Source organism: Condylura cristata, unplaced genomic scaffold (assembly GCF_000260355.1).
Source record: "Condylura cristata isolate star-nosed mole 26May11 unplaced genomic scaffold, ConCri1.0 scaffold00005, whole genome shotgun sequence".
NCBI lineage: Eukaryota > Metazoa > Chordata > Mammalia > Eulipotyphla > Talpidae > Condylura > Condylura cristata.
Window position 1 is genome coordinate 32,138,790 of NW_004567106.1, and position 17,829 is coordinate 32,156,618.

The window sequence follows — 17,829 nt, forward strand, 5'->3', positions numbered from 1 at the left end:
CCCGCCTCCCTCCTTCGCGGACTGTCTCCCGACTCGCCGGCAGAGAGCCCTTTTTGACTGCAAGCAGCGGCAGCCGAGCTGAGGCGGCGGCGCGGGACCTGCAGTCGCCCGGGATTCCCTCCAGGTGACGATGCTCTGGTTCTCCGGCGTCAGGGCTCTGGCTGAGCGTCCCTGCCGGCGCTCGCCCGGGATTACCTGCTGCGTCTTGCTGCTGCTCAATTGCTCGGGGGTCCCCATGTCTCTGGCTTCCTCCTTCTTGACAGGTAGGGGAGGGGGCGGGAGGGATCGGCCCTCCCGGAGGCTGGCTTGGTACCAGGGAGTGGAGGCGCAGACTACCCGGGGGGTGGGAGGGTAAGAGCGGGCACCTAGGCGCTTGCCGCAGGCTGGCCCCTGGGGATGAAGCGGAGCCGGGGAGTGAAGGGATGGGGAGCAGTGAGGAGGCTTATAGGCGGGGGACTGAGGCTGTTGACATCAGTGTAGTGCTCCTAGAAATCACTGTGAATTTGAGAAGGGAATTTCTTGTTTTTGGATGTTTACCTCCACCTCATGTTAATCTCTCCTTCCTATAAAATTAAAGAAAGAAATACTTGCACCAGTTTCCGAGTATCCTCTTTTCTCACTCTATAGCCTTCCAATATATGTTCTGTACTAGGAGTACTTTTTAAAGTTCCCGCTTTCCGTACCTTGAATTTGAGGAAACTATAATATTTAAAAGGGTAATAATAGCAGGATATAATAATTATATGTTTTCAGGCAGGTGAAGACCTCAGCTGCAATGCTGAAGGACATACTTTACTGACACCTGGTGCAGAAAAGAAAATATTGAGTAAATTTCTAAGAGAAGAGGAAAGAGGATTGTGTTTCAGAAAGTGATTTTAGCCTAAGACAATCTGAGGGAGAGACCTATAAAGACTTGAGATTTGTTTAAATTTAAAATCTACCCAAGTGACCAATGAATTTTTTTTTTTTATATGGGGGGTATGGGCTTAGTTGAAATGCCTTCATAAAGGAGATGTAGAATTAAAGATCCAGTGAAAATTGAAATTGTGCTTAAACCATCTGATAACAGAAAAATCTATATGTTAGTTTTTTTTTTTTTTTTTTTTTTAAGCCTGCTCACATACATTCTCAGACTTTCAGTGGGGAATTTGTTTTGGTGAATTTGACCATTTAGAACTAAGAATTTCTCAAATGTGGGTGATTTAAAAAATGATTAATGTAAAATAATTTGTGTGTGTGTGTGTGTGTGTGATAATGCTAAGCTTAAGTTATTTTCCCCCCTTCTCTTCAGGTTCTGTTGCAAAATGTGAAAATGAAGGTGAGGTTCTCCAGATCCCATTTATCACGGACAACCCTTGTATAATGTGTGTCTGCTTGGTAAGTATGGAGAGCAGGTAATGTGAAGGCAGTTGTTTCCTCTGACAAGATGAATCCATTAAATGCAGTGATAGAACCAGATCTTGAAAGCTGCCTTTACAGTCATTACAAAACTGCATGATGTGGTTGAATTGAATGCAACTGAATTTCTGAGTTTTACGGGTTTTGATAATTTCCATTTAATCAGACTGGACATTTTTATAGTTGACATCATTCTTTGAGAAGTAAACCTAAGATGGACTTTGTATGGCTTTGTTTCAGTGATAATTCTTACTTGCATTGTCTGTTTCCAGGATGACTATTGCCACCAAACTATCTGCCTTGATTCTGTCTTCTGAATACAGTGGGAAAATGAGATCATTTAATTATAAATGTCAGGGATAAGGTGACAAAGAGAAAGAGAATTGAGTCGTAAAGGATAAACATGAAGACTTGATGTAATCTTGGATTCTTTTGCCTGTTATACCCTGAACACTCAAAAATATTATTTCCTTTTTGGAGGCATAAACCAGAAAGGACACATTCTTATGAGAGAATAGCACTTGGCTATCAGTTGCTTTAATTAGCATTAGTAGTAGCCAGTAGAGTCAAAGAAATAATTTTAACACCATTGTTAATGACAAAGCCTAACAAGTAACCACATAGAGAAAATAAAAGAATTAGAATTTTAGGGATGAAATACAGGCTCACAAAGACTGCTATTACTACATAAGTGTTTTACATGTCAGTCACTTTGGTCAGATCTTGATGACAAACTACACATCACAAAACCCTGTTGGAAATACCTCAAGACAGTCAAATGCAAAGTCCAAAGATGATAGATGACCGTTTGTTACCTGATCAACATGCTGCATGGAACTGGAGAAGGGTTTCTTCTCTGTTTAGGTGAAAGCCAAGCCATCTGGGTTTAAAATACCCAAACTTTTTTCCTGACAGAGATGAGGTCAGTGTTGTATGTAGAATGATAAATGAGTGAAGGTAGATGCCTGTATCAAATGATTATCATATTCTGAAGATGAAGGCAATCAACAAAACCAAACGTAAAAATGCATTGTTTTCTGAGGTGATGGATATTGCTGCCCTATTGAAAGAGAGCTAAGAGAAAGAGGCTCTTGAGATTTTGTGTTTATGAGTTGTCATGTTAATTAATGATCTTTCACTAAAGAACTTGTTGAAAAAAGTTTGGTTTTTTTTGATACAGGTAATTTACTTTTCTATTTCTCTTCTCTAGTTTCCTTCTCTGAATTATGTGAAGTTATGTCTAAATTCATGTATCAGACAGACATGAGGGTGGGGTTTGGTTTTATATTCTTGCATTATATTTTTATCCACTTAACTTGGCTTCATTTAGAAAATGTTAAATTTTTGAAAATTGAAGTATTATGGCATTATAGCTCACATAAATTTCAAGTGTGCATCATTGAAAATCAACTGTATACATACTTCATTAAGTTCAGCTCCAAAAGTTCAATTCTATCTTTCACCAGTTTTGACTTTAAAGCTTGACTACGTTCTCAGTTGTTTATTTACATGTGCAATGGTATATGTGTGTGTGTGTGTGTGTGTGTGTGTGAGTGTGTGAATGTGGGATCTTTCTTTTTCATTTCTTTTATCTGTTTAAAACTCAGATTTTATCTGTAAGTGAGTTAGTTTATCTTATTCTCTTTTTGGAAGAAATTGCCCTGTCCAAGGAACGTTTAAATGTGCTCAGAGTGACATATGTGAAAATATTGTTTCATTCCTCGGCAATATGACTATTTATAAAGCTTAGATATACACTTTGGGTTTTGCCAGCCGTTTCCAAATAACATTAGGCAAACTTCTCCATACAGCATTCTCCCTTTTCAGTACTGTGCTCTGGTGGAAAGTAGTGCTTTTCACTTAAAGTGCAGGCTTAACTGATAATAAGATAAATGCTAGATCTGCTGTCTTGAAAATAAGAAGGAGTCTGAAGAGAGAAAGATGCATCAGTTGGAATTCAAATGGGAATAGGGATAGTATTCAAATGGGAATAGTATTCATTTCAGAAAAGTATTGATTAAGCTTAGAAGGCTATTAGGTTTCATTTCTGTCTTTTAACAGTGGAAATATCATGACTAAGATATGATATAAGTCTTGACAAGACTAAGATATAAATCTTGACTAAACTGTCAGAAATTCTTTGTAAAGGGGTGAAGTTGGGACTCTGGCATGTGACTCACATGTTATTTAGAAACTGACCTATATCACTGATGGGTATCTGTGAGCCTTCTAGCGCTCACTAGCAAAAAGGCTCATTATGTGTTATCATGACTTTTGCTGGGGTTTAAGATTTTTGGTCCCAAGTTGTCACGTTATTGCTTCCCCAACACTTGTAATAATTTGAGAAGTTTGACAAAGAATGGACTATTATTTTTGTTTGTTTATTGTTTTATAAGTTTGTGAGACCCATTACAGGATGTGCATTGGGAGCACCCCCACATTGCCAAGAGGCCGCAGGCAGGTTTTTGCTTAGACATATTAGCGGGAAGATAGTGTTAGCCATAGCAAGTAACTTTTATGAAACACTTTATTTGCTGGCACATATCTAAACCTGCATTATTTTTTCTATTTCTTGGAACCTGTTGAAGGCTTTTACCCTTATTTTACAGATGAACAAACTGAGGCTAGAAGAGTTAAATGGTGGGAAGAAGGCCAGCTGAGCTGGACCTCACTCTCACTTTCATCTGTCTCTTGAATAGATGCCTACAATCAAGTGGGGCAGGCTATTTACTTAGTTAAAGATGTGAGAAAGCAAGGAGAAAATAGAAAGGTTGTGGAGTTATTTTACTATTGGGCGTTTGCTTGAGTTATTTTGTTTTTTTCCTTTGAGTCTTGCAGGAGTTTGTTAACTAAGGTTTGTTAATCACATTATATGGAAGGAAAATCTCGTTACAATTTCAGTTGACCTGAAGGGAGCTTGAGTTGTGAGCTAGTTTTATGTATGTACATTTAGAGAGCATGTAATAGGCAAAACTGCACTCTGGATAAAGAAAATAGTCATATTTAGTTTGCTTTGGTCTAACCTTTTGGCAGAAAGTTACCTAAAGCTGAGTATAAGCACATATCTTATTTCATAACATGTACTAAAAAAAAGAGCTAACCTCAACGTATGCTAAAAAGATGTAAATGTTACAGTTGGGAGGAAATAGGTGGCACAAAGTCCAGTATATAATTACAGCGTAAAAGCTTGAAAAACCCCACAAAATCAACTTGGCCTGAATTAAACTTTTAGGCTCTGAAACGTTTCAAAGGTGGAATGAGCTCATTTCTGTGGGAATTTTGAGGATGACAGAGGGGGCAGTGGCCACGGCAAGCAGAACTGAATAATTTTATTCTCATTTATCCTCGTCGCATAGACCCGAGCATCTTGCCAGATTCAGCTGTGGTCCAAGAATAACCTGTTTGCCGGCGGTGATGGATGTCGTTTAAAAGCGTGTGGGGCAAAAGCTTCCGTTCATCTATTTAAGGGGGAAGGTGACAGAGTGGACTATTGCGCTGACATCTGGGCAATGGGGGTAGGCAGTTTAGGTTCAAGGCTATGGTGCTCCATTGTTTAGTAGACAGCAATGCGTGGCTTTCTCCTCCTTTACTAAATGATCTCTTTCAGCTTGAGGAACAAGACCCCAACTTATTGCTGTTTTGGGTAATTTTCAACTCACTCCCCTTGCTAGAATTATTTTTTTTTTCCCATAATGCCTGGAAAAACACATTGGTGTCTTCCCTGAAGTCAGCCACATTCAGATAATAAATCGGAAGCAATTTTCTGGATCTCTTGGGCATCCAGGAATCTACCACATATACCTGAGAAGTGGATCTGCACCTTCTTCTCCCAACTCCACCTAACCGTAGCATGGAGGAAATGGCACAGGCCAATGAATTCGGCACAGTACAGGAAACCTGAGAAAACTTTGGGGGCCGGCACTCAGAAAACCAGAAGTCAGTCAGAGCTTAGTTTGGCATACATTTTGTTCAGCAAAAAACATTATTCTGAGGTTTAAATTTCCTCTTTTAAATCCAGAGGTGCAATGGCGAAATGGACCCTCTGCTCATAAAAAGCAACGTGAAATTTGGTGTTACAAGAAGTAGGGCTCCACCTATTTTTGGAGCCGACCAAGTGGTGAAAACAGAGCAGACTTTGTCTACTGTCTTCCACATTTTAATCAGAAAAATCCTCTGTCACTAAATACGTAGCTACCAGCATCTTTGATGCTCTTGGGTAATTTATCTCTATAAAATCCTTACGTTTTTTTCTTGTTCAAATTAACTGGTTAGAGGATAGTTTTGTATTATCTGGACAAGTGTTAGGCACGTGTTTGAGAATGAGGGAGGTAATGTTGTGTCAGGATTCAGTTTTGTGTGTGTGTATGTGTGTACATGTGTATATGTAGTGGTAAAGACATGGAGAGAAAAGTGAGGGAGAGGAAGAGAGGAGGTGTACAGTAATCCAGATGTGTTCAAAGAAATACTGCACTGAGTATAATACGTGTATCTCTATCGATGAGTGGCTATAATTAAGAAAAATTGGTTCATATCATTTCAGACTTTGCTTACTAAGGACATGATTAAGAGGATCTATTTATTTTGCTTGCTTGTTTTTTCTGTTTTGAAGGTTCTCCCACAGAACAATGTTTTGAAGGTGACATAACCTGTTGCCTTCCCGTAGAAAAATGTATTCAGAATGGTTTTAAGAGAAGGTAACTGATTTATGGCATATGCTGGCAAATTCATCAATACCAGCTCCGACGCAGCTATTTTTAGCCTTGCTTTATTGAGGATCACTCTTTTGGGGGCAGTTAGAGTGATGTTTGTTTAATAGCACAAATCATGTTTGTAATCTAGCGAAGCCTTGCAAAGGAAGGCTTTCACATCATTTTGGTAAATTTAACTCTGGCTTCAGACAGATCTGGTTCAAATCTTGATTTTGTCATTTACTGGTGATAAACTCAGGGATGTTTCCTCAGTTTCCTTATCTGAAGAGTAGGCTGGATATCAAAACCTAGCATGTGAGTTGCTGTGAAAATTTAGTGAGATAAACTTGGTCAGGGCTTAACCTATACGGAGCTCTCTGGAATGGTTCATCATTCTTATTATTGATAATGATATTATTATTTAATCTTATTCCCTTGCTTGGAATAAAATGTAAAGGTTCATCAGTACAAAGAAAAGCTAGAAGCTCACGGAGATGAGACTCGGGGACAATGACGCAAGCCCACCCATCATTAGGAATCAACAGGGCTAAATTAGTAAGAGTCGTGGGTTTTTCTGTCCCTTCAGACATGGGTTGGGCCAATCTGGGCTGCTTCCTTATTGGTCCAGTGTTCTGCAGGCCCTGATATAAGTTTTCCCTTTGCTCTCCATTAAACACTAAAATAACTTTCCACAGAAGAGAGAGAGGGCCTACGTTTTTTTTCTGTGAAGTATTTACATCTCTGTGCCTGTGGGGTCACCTTCACTTGTACTTTTATTGGCAGAGGATAGGGTCGGTACTTGGGAGTGCCGTAATTCTGGAAAAATTGCCTAGTGGTCTGGCATCATGGGGATTTTCCTGGCCCGTCCTGTGGAAGTCTCTCGACCCCGTTCCAAACCTGAGTGGGTTTTCGCTGCCTACTTAACTCGTGTGCTCCCCTTCCCCATCTCTATCTCAAATGTACTTTCAGTTCATTTTGAGGCATTTGTCTTTACAAGGTGCATTAACAATAAACTGTGTTTAAAGTCTAGGAGGCAATGCTGAAGAGAGCCCTTCTCTAGACTGATAAAAAAGCATGAGGGCAGGAGGATGGACACAGTGGGAAAAGTTAGGAAGGGCGAAAATGATGAAAAACAAAGCAATTGTCGAAAACTTGTTGAATAAATAAAGGATGCCAGTTTTTCACACCTTCTGTGGTGCTTCTGTCTGGCTGATGGTACATTGAGTCCTTTGTGCCATAAAAGAATATGGATAACACCATCTTTCCTGGCAATGGGAGGTCAAGTGTGCTTGTTGAACTTAGTTAGGATCAGAGAATAAGCCTGGTGTGTGTTTTAAGACCTCTTGATTCCCAGTTTGAATTCTGTAGAATACTACTTAAGGTACTAGGGACAACAGGTTATAAATTCAGTGATATTATTCTTTCTTCCTTCTCTCCATACTTCATTCCCCCCCCCCCCATTTTATTTTATTGTTTTTAGCCTTTTCTGTGTTTGTGCTGGTTGGGCACCCCAGGGTGGCAAAGACCAATAGGAGAGATTCTTGCCCACAGCCTAGTGGTGGAAATAGACAGATGCATAAATAAGTTTTATTAGCATGACAGAAAAGCATCACAACAGACTTGAACCCAGGTTGTATGGGAGTTGTAGGTGAATTCTGAGAATAGGAGGAGTACCTGGGACTTTGAGGAGCAAAAGAAAGTGTCAGCAAGGTGCTGGGGGAAAAGACCCAGAAGAATATGTGCTTAGGATGTGTAAAAGTCCCAAATCCTGAATCCGTGATGTGTTGAGTTCTGATGGGAGCTGGTGTTAGTTTGGCAGCAGCATGCCAAAGGAGGACCTTTGAGTGTAATAATTAGGAAATCTGATCCACTCATGCATATTGGCATGGGATTGGGGAGGTATGGGGGGGCATTGCACAGCTCATGACACAATAAGATATGTTTTATATACACGCTTCTGGAAGCTTTTGTTGGGGGTTTTAGAGAATGGAGATGCTGCAGTTTGTACAACAGGCGGCCTCAGGGATATAATAATATCAGGTGAGAGCAAGCATCTGGGAGCAGAGAAGGCCAGTGGAGTTGGAAAGACCATCTTGGAATAAACCATGGGCCACTCATCTTTTGAGTTTCTTTAATCACCTGCCAATTGTAGAATATTTGAATTAAAAGACTCCAAACTGTACTCAGCAAGATACAATGGTTAAAATGCAGCAGTCTTAATGTACGTTGAAGACGAGGGTGTGTCTACATTAGTCTCCTGTTAATCATCTGGCCTCTAGGGTAAGGTTGCCTAGAATGGTTTACATCCCAAAGCTCACTCTCAAAATTTTATTTTGGGTGCCAGTTCTCTTTTACTCCCAATCTCAGTGAGTTGTTACATGGCTCATTTTGACAAATGATTAACTCTGGTAGGTATTAGCTTTGGTAGTATGTATTCTCAATGGTAGCACAAATTTTGTGCACTAATCCAAACTGGGTGATTTACTTAAAAAAAAAAAAAAGCCCATCAGAAGCCACTGTAAACATGAGTTCGATCCCCCGCCAGGGAGCTGACCCACATGGGAGCTGACCCACATGGCACGGCAGACCTCTCCTGACCTGCCTGCTGCTCCCCTCAGCAGTGTACTTCATCAGTCTGCCTGTTCTGCTCCCCACTACGTCTCTGATGAATCTTCTCACCCACCACACCTCTGGCCTGTACCCCCAGTTCTGTAAGCATAAATAAATAAATCTTTAACAAAAAAACCAAACCAAACAAACAAAAAAACCAAAAAAATGCCCATCAATGTGTTTGGAATTCTAGACTTGTAGAGGGGTTTTGGAGTTGATTACACTTGGCAGTAATGTAAATGGCAGAGATGAGAAATAAAGCATATTGAAGGGAATTTCTAGTTTTAGCAAAAAGTTATATACCATATAGGAAGAGAAGGGGCTAGGGGTTTGGTGAGTGATACTGAGTTGGGCTAGATAGACCTTCCAAGTAGAAAAATCCCATAGATTTTTCAAAATGTGTGTCTTGATTTCAGTAGTGCATTCAGGGTTAGCAAATACCGATTTGTTAACTGTATGGAAATAAGCTTCAAAAGTTTAGGAGTAAATGATCTATCTCAGGAAGGGGTTCTAAATTGAAATTCAAGAAATGGGTAACTAGAAGGAAGGTTTTATATTTAAGAGAAGGATGGGATAGGAGAAACCCATATGAGAAATTGAGATGTACTTACAGGGACATAGCAGAACCAGGAAAGTACAGAACAAAACAGAAGATGTTTGAAGAAGAGAGAGACCAGTGACATTAAATAGTGCAGAGTTAGATTGAAGATTTTAGGAGACTATTAAAGAAGAAATTTCTCATGATCTCCTCAGACTATTTGGTACATCAAAATGATAGCCAACTCCTAACACCTACTACCCATTTTCACATGGAATTGAATTGGCCATAGATGGAATTTGGTGGAACCACATTTGACAGAAATCCAAAACTAAGATCGCTGTAGGGATTTTGAAAATTTAGTGCAAAAATCACAAATTTTCCAAACTTTGATTTGGAAATATCTTAGCAAAAGTGAATAAATACCACATGAAATTTTAAAAGGTACCAAAACAAAACTAATTTCATGGATAAAAGTAATAGACTTTTGCAAATGTCTTTGGAATGTTTCTATAGTTAAATGCACAGTGGACAAGGCCACATTGAGTCATTTTTTATTATGAATAAGAGCAACAATATAAAAGAGTCTGGCTAATATAAAGTCTTACCATTATAAACTTTCAAGTTTGCTCTATTAAACTGTTAATGGTGCTCTAAAAACATTATGATATAATTTAATGCTTTAAAAGCTAGATCTTCAGGAAAAATATTTTCTTTATTCATTAAATTTTTTATGTCCATTTTGCCATTGAAAGTAAGCTGTGAAGTGGTGGCCTTGGTGTCTGAAATTGTGGGTTCAAATCTCACCTGGTAGCTGTGCATTATGGAATTGGTGCTTTGCTCTCTCCGAGCTTTAGTTGTGAGTCCTGAGGAAGTCACAATGTGCTTCATTTCTTTTTTCTTTTTAAATATTTTATTTACTTATGCATATAGAACTGGGGTACAGGCCACAGGTGCAGGGGTGGTGAGAGGATTCACCAGAGACAGAGTGGGGAGCAGAACAGACAGATTGGCAAAGTACACTGCTGAGGTGAGCAGCTGGGTGAGACAGGAGGGGTCTGCTGCTCCATGTGGGTCACCGCCAGGGCTGGGGATTGAACTTGCACTGAAGCTGCTGTGGCCAGCTTGCAGTGCTACGCTTTAACCTGTTGTGGCACCAGGAAAGGCCTTCTTTTTTCTTTTTAAAGATTTTACTTATTTCTAAGAGCTGGTGTACAGGCCAGATGTGTGAGGGGGTGAGAGATTTCACCAGAGACATATTGCAGAGCAGAACAGGCCGATGGACTGAAATACATTACTGAGAGGAGCGGTGGGCATGTCAGGAGAGGTCTGCTGTACCTTGTGGGTCACCTCCCTGGCTGGGGATCGAACTTGTGCTGTATGTCTGTGGCTAGCTACATAGTGCTGTGCTTCAACCCACTGAGCTACCAGGGAGGGTCCAATGTGCTTCATATCTAAAGAAGAATAATAATCCAGACCTCAACTCTTTACTGAGGCAATGTGTAGGGGTTAAAAGTGCTAATGTTCGTGCAAGCTCTTTTTAAACAATGTAAATGGAATTATTATTAAGGGCAAGAACTTGAGTAGAAGAAAATCAAATATAATACATAGCCAGTTTTTAAGCACATAATTTAATGAGTACAGACATTCCCTGACTTAAGGTGGTTTGACTTAGAATTTTTTGACTTTACAATGATGCTGAAGCAATAAACATTGAGCAGAACCATATTCAAATGTTTTTTTTTTTTTTTTTTGGTCATTGCCACAGTGTGTTTTACCAGCTATTTTTGAGCCTCATCAGAAAAGAGTGAAGTTGGTGACCCATTGCTGTAGGGTCTCCCATCATCCAGCAATTACTTTTTGTTAACATTCTTTAGCAAGAATGTGCTTTCAGCTGAGCATCTTAATGGTGAGAACCCAGAAGACCACCCTGTTTTCCACTTTCTGTACAGTATTCAATAAATCAAATGGGATAGTCAACACTCAATTATTAAATAGTCTTGTTGGAGGAGGTTGCACAACTGTAGGTAAATGTAAGTGCTCTGAGCATGTTTAAAGCAGGTAGGTATATTACATACATTGTTGACTTTTAATTACTTTTAATTTACCATGCATTCATCAGAACATAATCCCATGAGAAACTGAGGAAGGGCTAGATAATTTAGGGGAATGATATTGTAATGATTTCTGTCTTCATAAAGACTTTGGGTGAGTTGCCTACTATTTCTTTACCTCAACAATTTTATATTCATCTAGGGATTTTGTAGTGACTGTGAGTTTAAACATGTCAAATTCTTCCAACAGTACCTGGAACACATGGTACACACCTCAGAAATGATAGCTGCTGTCACTATCTAAATGTTGTACAGCTATGCTACTGTCCATGTGATAAGTACTTCTAGAAAGTGATTAAATGGATTGTTTTTATTAAAAATCTATTGTCAACTTCTATGAAAAGTGCTTTACTCTGAAATTCTGTTGGGAAAAGAAGGGGTTTCTGTTGACTCTTCTTTCTGTTAAGAGGTTAATTAATACTACTGATTAATTTAATTCTGTTAAATTAGTAGTATTAGCAAGAGGGGCTATACCTCTGCTTTTCATCATCAGAGGGCTAGCTGCTTGGATCAGCTTCATTGATGGGCAGCTCATCCCAACCTCATATTCCCAGTGAGGCCCTGTTGCTCTGTTGTGAAGCTTGCTGTTGAACCAGGCAAGCGAGAGGCCGGATGTAAAAATATTGAGTAGATACATCGAATCTGATACATATGGTCAACCCTGTGAAATTGTGCAGAGATTGGCTACGCAAACAACTACAGTCACCTGTGGTGCGGTGTCTCGCTGTGGGCAGGGCTTAGACACACATTCATGTGGCTTTATATATTTGAAACCAGCAGTCCTGTGAACTCCTTTACGAATCTACATCTTCTCCTTAATAGAACCATCTGTGTTGTAGAGCCTTTTCTTCGATGGATTTATATCTTAAGAGCTGAGGTCTTCAAGTATATGAACCTTGTACCATCATCTCCATAAGCCCCATAGCTTCAGTGAGAGGTCTACAACCTTGGGACTTGAGTAGGAGTCAGGCTGGAGTTTCCTGTTTATAGTTAGGGTTGTTAACACTTGGGATAGCTCCCCCCAGAATGGAACTCCAAGTTCCAAAACACGATTCTCCCAGAGAGTTTGTTACAGAAGGTCAACCTCCTCTATAAAAGACATCCTAAATAATCATTACAAAAACACTTCTTTCCTTTGAAAGGAATGTACTCAACACTTGAAAATTTAGAATCATATAGACATTAAGACTTACTTTTATTAGTGACACAAAGAATACTCCCTCTGACAGAAATATCCTGCTGTCAAAGGCAGCAAATGCGGGTGACAATGCAGGAGGTGCAGCACGGGAAGGATCCGGGATTATCTCACTTCTGCTTTGAAAAGGCACAAGAAAAAGTCCCTCCCAATATCTATAGCTGCCATTCCCCGGTCATTTCCTCCCCCTTCAGTGAGGCTAACTCTGAAACCTTGACACAAGCTTAGTGTTTATATTAGGTTTTGGATGTTAGCTCCCTTGGTTTCTGGGAGCCGACTCTGTTGAAAATTATGTTTTCTTTTAAGGACAAAGGCCTTATTGTATGTGCATGTCGTGTAGTGTAATGAGGTTTTTTTTTTTTTTTTTCAAATGTTAAGTAATGGGTGGTACTAGCCCAGATCTGCCAAATGAGAAGTTCAAAGACCTATAAGATGAATGGCAATTTTCAGGTTTCATGCAGGTAACTCAACAAGAGCAAATGAGATGGTGGGACAAGTGACATCTTCACAGACCAGAGCCCATTCCCAGACTCCCCTCTTTGATGACAGAACCATAAAATGACTGTGGGAGAGGACATGCTGCATAGTGATGCTCCCCCAGGGGCAGTTCAAAGGTAGTGACAGAGATAATAAAAATAATGGAGATAACAATCATATTTGAACGTATAAAAGCAGGCGTTTCCAAAATAACTCTTCCAATTCTTGGTCAAAAAAATAGCTTTTGCCAGATGATTTTCCGTGGCTTCTTAGGTTGTCAGGCATAGGTTGAATATCTTATTTTTAGACCGTGTGTGTGTGTGTGTGTGTGTGTGTGTGTGTGTGTGTGTGTTGGGCCTCTCTGGTTTGTGCCATTGGCACTGTCAGCTCTGAGTGACCTCAGGACAGGAGAGTCAGGGCCTACCCTGCAGGAAAGAGCATGACAACCAGAAGGTCCAAAATTTCCTTGAGTCTGGGTCTTCATGAGAAACACTTTTATCATCTTTTGCTGAAACTATTTTTCTTTCTCCATAAACATGTTTTACAACCTGTCTTCCTAGGTTCTCCTTGAAGGAAAACTGTTGGACAACATTCATACCCTGAAGGTTCCTTTACTTTTTAGTGAGCGAAGTAATGGCATTTTATTCTTTTCCATATTAATTCTTAGAGCTTCATATTTAAAAAATACTGGGAGATTCCTATTGCATTTTATTTTCTAATAGATCCTAACTGATTGAGCTAAGATAGGACAGTTTCTTGTCAATTCAGATGTGCCTGCATGAGCAGCTCATGGGACTTGCAGACTCTGCTAACTCCAATAGAGCCTTGTCAGGCCTTGTTCTGCCCCTGGACCTCTTAGCACTTCAGGAATTCTGGAAACCTGCTGGGTGTTTCCTGCTTTGTGGATTTTTTTTTAAGATTTATTTATTTTTTCATACAGAACTGGGGTACAGGCCAGAGATGCGGAGGGTGAGAGGCTTCACCAGAGACAGAGCGGGGAGCAGCACAGACAGATCGACGAAGTACACTGCTGAGGGGAGCAGCGGGCGGGTCAGGAGAGGTCTGCCACGCCATGTGGTCTCCTCCGGGGCAGACGGGAATCGAACTCATGCAGAAGTGGCTTTAGCTTCTCAGTGCTGTGCTTTAACCCGCTGCGCCACCAGGGAGGGCCGCTTTGTGGATTTTTAGTGTGAAACAGAAGCAGCAAGCAATTCCTTGTCCTGTCTTAGGGGAGGGACACGATTTACCTTAATGAGAGGACAAGAAAGATTAATCAGATATTCTTCCACTTGAGAGCTGCCATGCCAAAATAGTGTCCTCACCTCATACCTGTGTTAATGCTTCTTTAAGGGAGTAGAGTCTGTTAAAACTGAGGTGTGCATGTGAAACCACTTCTGGAAACCAGAGGGACCCCCAGAGGTTGACTCCGTATCCCATTAACACATAGGTGTGAGCACCTGGCTGAGCACCTGGCTGGAAATTCCTCTCCTTAAGTGGTGAGACAATTGAGAATTTGAGGAAGAACTAGTTGATAAGGAAGGGGGCAGGACCTGTCTTTCCTGTGGGTGTCTGTTAGTGCAGGGGTAACTTCTGTGGGAGAAATTACCCTTTCTTTCTCCTTGCTGGGATGTGTTGGGAATGTAAATGGTTCCTTTTTCCTTGTGTTTTTCTATGTGCATGTGTCTGTGTAGAAGAATCGAAATTTATTGAAAAATAGGACTTTTTTTTTTGTTTCATTCGAGCCATACACTGCAGTAAAGGCAAACAGAAATTTGCTTATGAAGTGTTTTACACACTAGCTGACCATTTACAGAAATCCAGAGTTCCCAAGCTATGGTGTTAGACTGAAAGATATGCAATTTTGATATTTGGTATTGACCTAGGTAAATAGCAATTTCTTATGGTTCTACCTAATACTGGTAAGTCACTGCCATGTGTCTTAATGAGGGGGTTTTAAATTCAGGGTGAATTTACAGTGGGTTTACAAACTAAAAATATAACCTGGTGATAAAGTAAAGTGCTAACACCTTTCAGTCTCTGAATCCCCGCTTTGAATTAGTAGGCTATTCCCGACAGCCCCAGGGTCCTGGAAGCTGTACCATAATCCCAATGGGAGGGAGTAAAGGATGGGTGAGCTAGAGGAAACTGGGAACTGAACTGCAGGACTGAAGTAGGCAAATGATTGATGGTCATTAAACTCAGCATATATTTATTGAGTATTTATGTTAATAATGGCTTAAGGCCCTGCAAGATTGGATTTTTTTTTTCTCTGAACAAGAGATTAAATTATGTCCCAGATAGTTTTGAAGTTAGGTATCTTGCTTTAGAGTTCTTTGAAAATTGATTAACTCATGCAAGTCATAGATATTAACTCTTGCTTGAATTTTTTTTAAAGATTTATTTATTTATGCATACAGAACTGGGGTACAGGCCAGTGGTGATGGAGTGGTAAGAGGATTCACCAGAGATAGAGGGTGAGCAGAACAGGCGGACTGATGAAGTACACTGCTGAGGGGAGCAGCGGGTGGGACAGGAGAGGTCTGCCACACCATGTGGGTCACCTCCTTGGTAGAGGATCAAACTTGCGCTGAGGCGGCTGCAGGAAGCTTCATGGTGCTGTGCTTTAACCTGTGGAGCCACCAGGAAGGGCTCTTGCTTGGAATATTTGCTTAATTAGAACAAATGTTTAGTTCTTGACTGTACTAGGTTATGTATGGTTGTACACTCACACACACACATGTGTATATACATATATGTATTATACAGTTTTGATAATGCATTTACTTTGTATACCTCTGCAAGAGATGAACATGCAATTGTATCAGTTGTTAGTATGCATTTTAGAGGAGGCCTTAGAAAGGAGCTGTGAACCTTGGTGACAAGAACAGTCAATTCCCATGGTGGGAGCCTCTCCCAGTTCCTCTCTCTCCACCCACACACTCCAAGCCGATACCTTGTCTTTCCTCACACAGGTGTAGGTCATTAGCAAGTCAATGGTAAGGATTTTACCTTCAATTTCTTTTCTCTTATCAGGGTTCCAGCAATGTGGGCTTTCAGCTTTTATGCATAAGGACCAACTGGGAGCTTGTTAAAAATGCAGATCCTGGGTCCTCTTCCAGCGAATCTAAATCCTGGTGGTTAGGTGCTGGTGAGATTGTTATTGATAGAAACCTAAAAAGAGAGTTACTCTCATTTCCATAACATCTTTACTTTTTATCTTTTAATTGATCAAAGTGCTCCTTTTTATCTTTATGTCCTCTCCTCTATCAAACCTCTCCTTTTCACCTGATCAGAATGAATCACTTTTTTTTTTTGAAGCTTTTCTGTCGACTACACATACTTACTCCTTTCTCTTGCCTATGCCGAATTATTTTTTATTTGCATGGCTTTCTTCTTGAGTAGATTTTTAAGTTCTTCCAAGGGCAGAAGATAGTCTGATTCTTCTCCCTACCACTCAAAGCATCTAGAAAAGCAGCTTACACACTGTAAGTCTCAACAGTTATTTTCGGAGTGAATACCATGCTCATGAATGGGGACTAACTTGACCTTCATTTCTCTCACACAGAGAGAGCTAGGGGAGGTTCGCCCAAGAAACCTATTTTACAGATGAGAGAATTAAGAGAAAAAAAATAAAGCAAGACCAAAATAACACTGCCAGTCTGCCAGTCAGCGGGAAGATGGGGCTGCAGTTCTGGTCTGGAATCCTAGGCCGGCCAGGCTGAGGTATCTTTTAGAGAATGCATTCTGACCAGGAGGCTGAGAGAGTACCCTGAGGGGGGAGACTGAGAGAGACCCAGCAGGTCACTTCCCTAGGGATTATGTTTTTAACGCTCCTGCGGTCCAGTTTAGGTGGCGTCCTGACTGGCGCCTCTGGGTGGGGCAGGCTGACCGGCTGGGTAACTGCCAGTCTTTTCATGTGATAGATTCCCACGGGGATATACTCCGTTTCCTGTGGTCTCTCTGTGATGGGCAGCAGCTGCAGGATGGAGCTGACGTGACCTATGTTTGTTGCTTCTTCTGCAAGAGCCAACTAGATGTAGCAATTTGACAAAACAGCCAGGGTTTTATGACTGACTTGCTGGGATCCAGCAGCATCTGGAAGGATGAGAAGAAAGCAACGAGGGGCTCAGGGCCAGGTGAAGGGGGATTCTGAGCCACCTCCAACCTCAACTCTTGTTCCCAAACTTCCACAAGAAGTTGTTAATTTCTGCTGGTAACTTCCATCCCAAACAGCCATTCTTAGAAGCTAGTTCTTTTCACTCTCTTGCTCTCTCCCCGTTTCTGCCCACAGCTTCCTTTCCCTCCTCAGGCAGAGTATAAAGTCAGACTGATGAGGCCTGGTTCTGTGTGACACGTGACCACATAATTCTGGTCACGTGTGCTCCCACACTTTGAATGAGAATCTTTTAATAAAATTTTAAATTAGCTTGGCATTCCATTGTTCCAGGCTTTCACCTCTATCATCTCCATCTTTATTATTTTTACCATGTTATTTTCTTTCTGTGTTATTAGCCCAGCATTTCCATGATGTCACCGCTCCTCAAGGTTTGTGTCTTGTTTTTCTCAGTTTCAGTTTTTAATTTTTGGTTTCAGCCTGATAACGAAATATATAAACAGAATGACAGTGAGGTGGTTGGTTTCTCTTCCGCGCCCTGAGTGGCCAGACATCTGTGGGAAGGGAGCATCCAAAGGGGAGCCCTCTGACGTAGAGTTGGAAGAATTGGTGGCGGGCCAGAGGAGGGTCATTGGCGATACTGACTAAGGGGTCAAGAAAGGATTTGCTGGAATAGTCATAGGCCTAACTCGGAG

At 40.8% G+C, this 17,829-nt stretch overlaps 1 protein-coding gene across 1 annotated transcript in view; it reads left to right on the forward strand.

The window, feature by feature from the left end:
• Nucleotides 1–17,829, forward strand: part of BMPER (BMP binding endothelial regulator) — a 239,854-nt gene continuing 222,025 nt past the window's right edge. The window contains exons 1-2 of the mRNA XM_004676848.1: nt 1–263; nt 1,292–1,377. Coding sequence (XP_004676905.1) covers nt 131–263; nt 1,292–1,377 — 219 coding nt within the window. The 5' untranslated portion in view covers nt 1–130. The remainder of the gene's footprint in view (nt 264–1,291; nt 1,378–17,829) is intronic.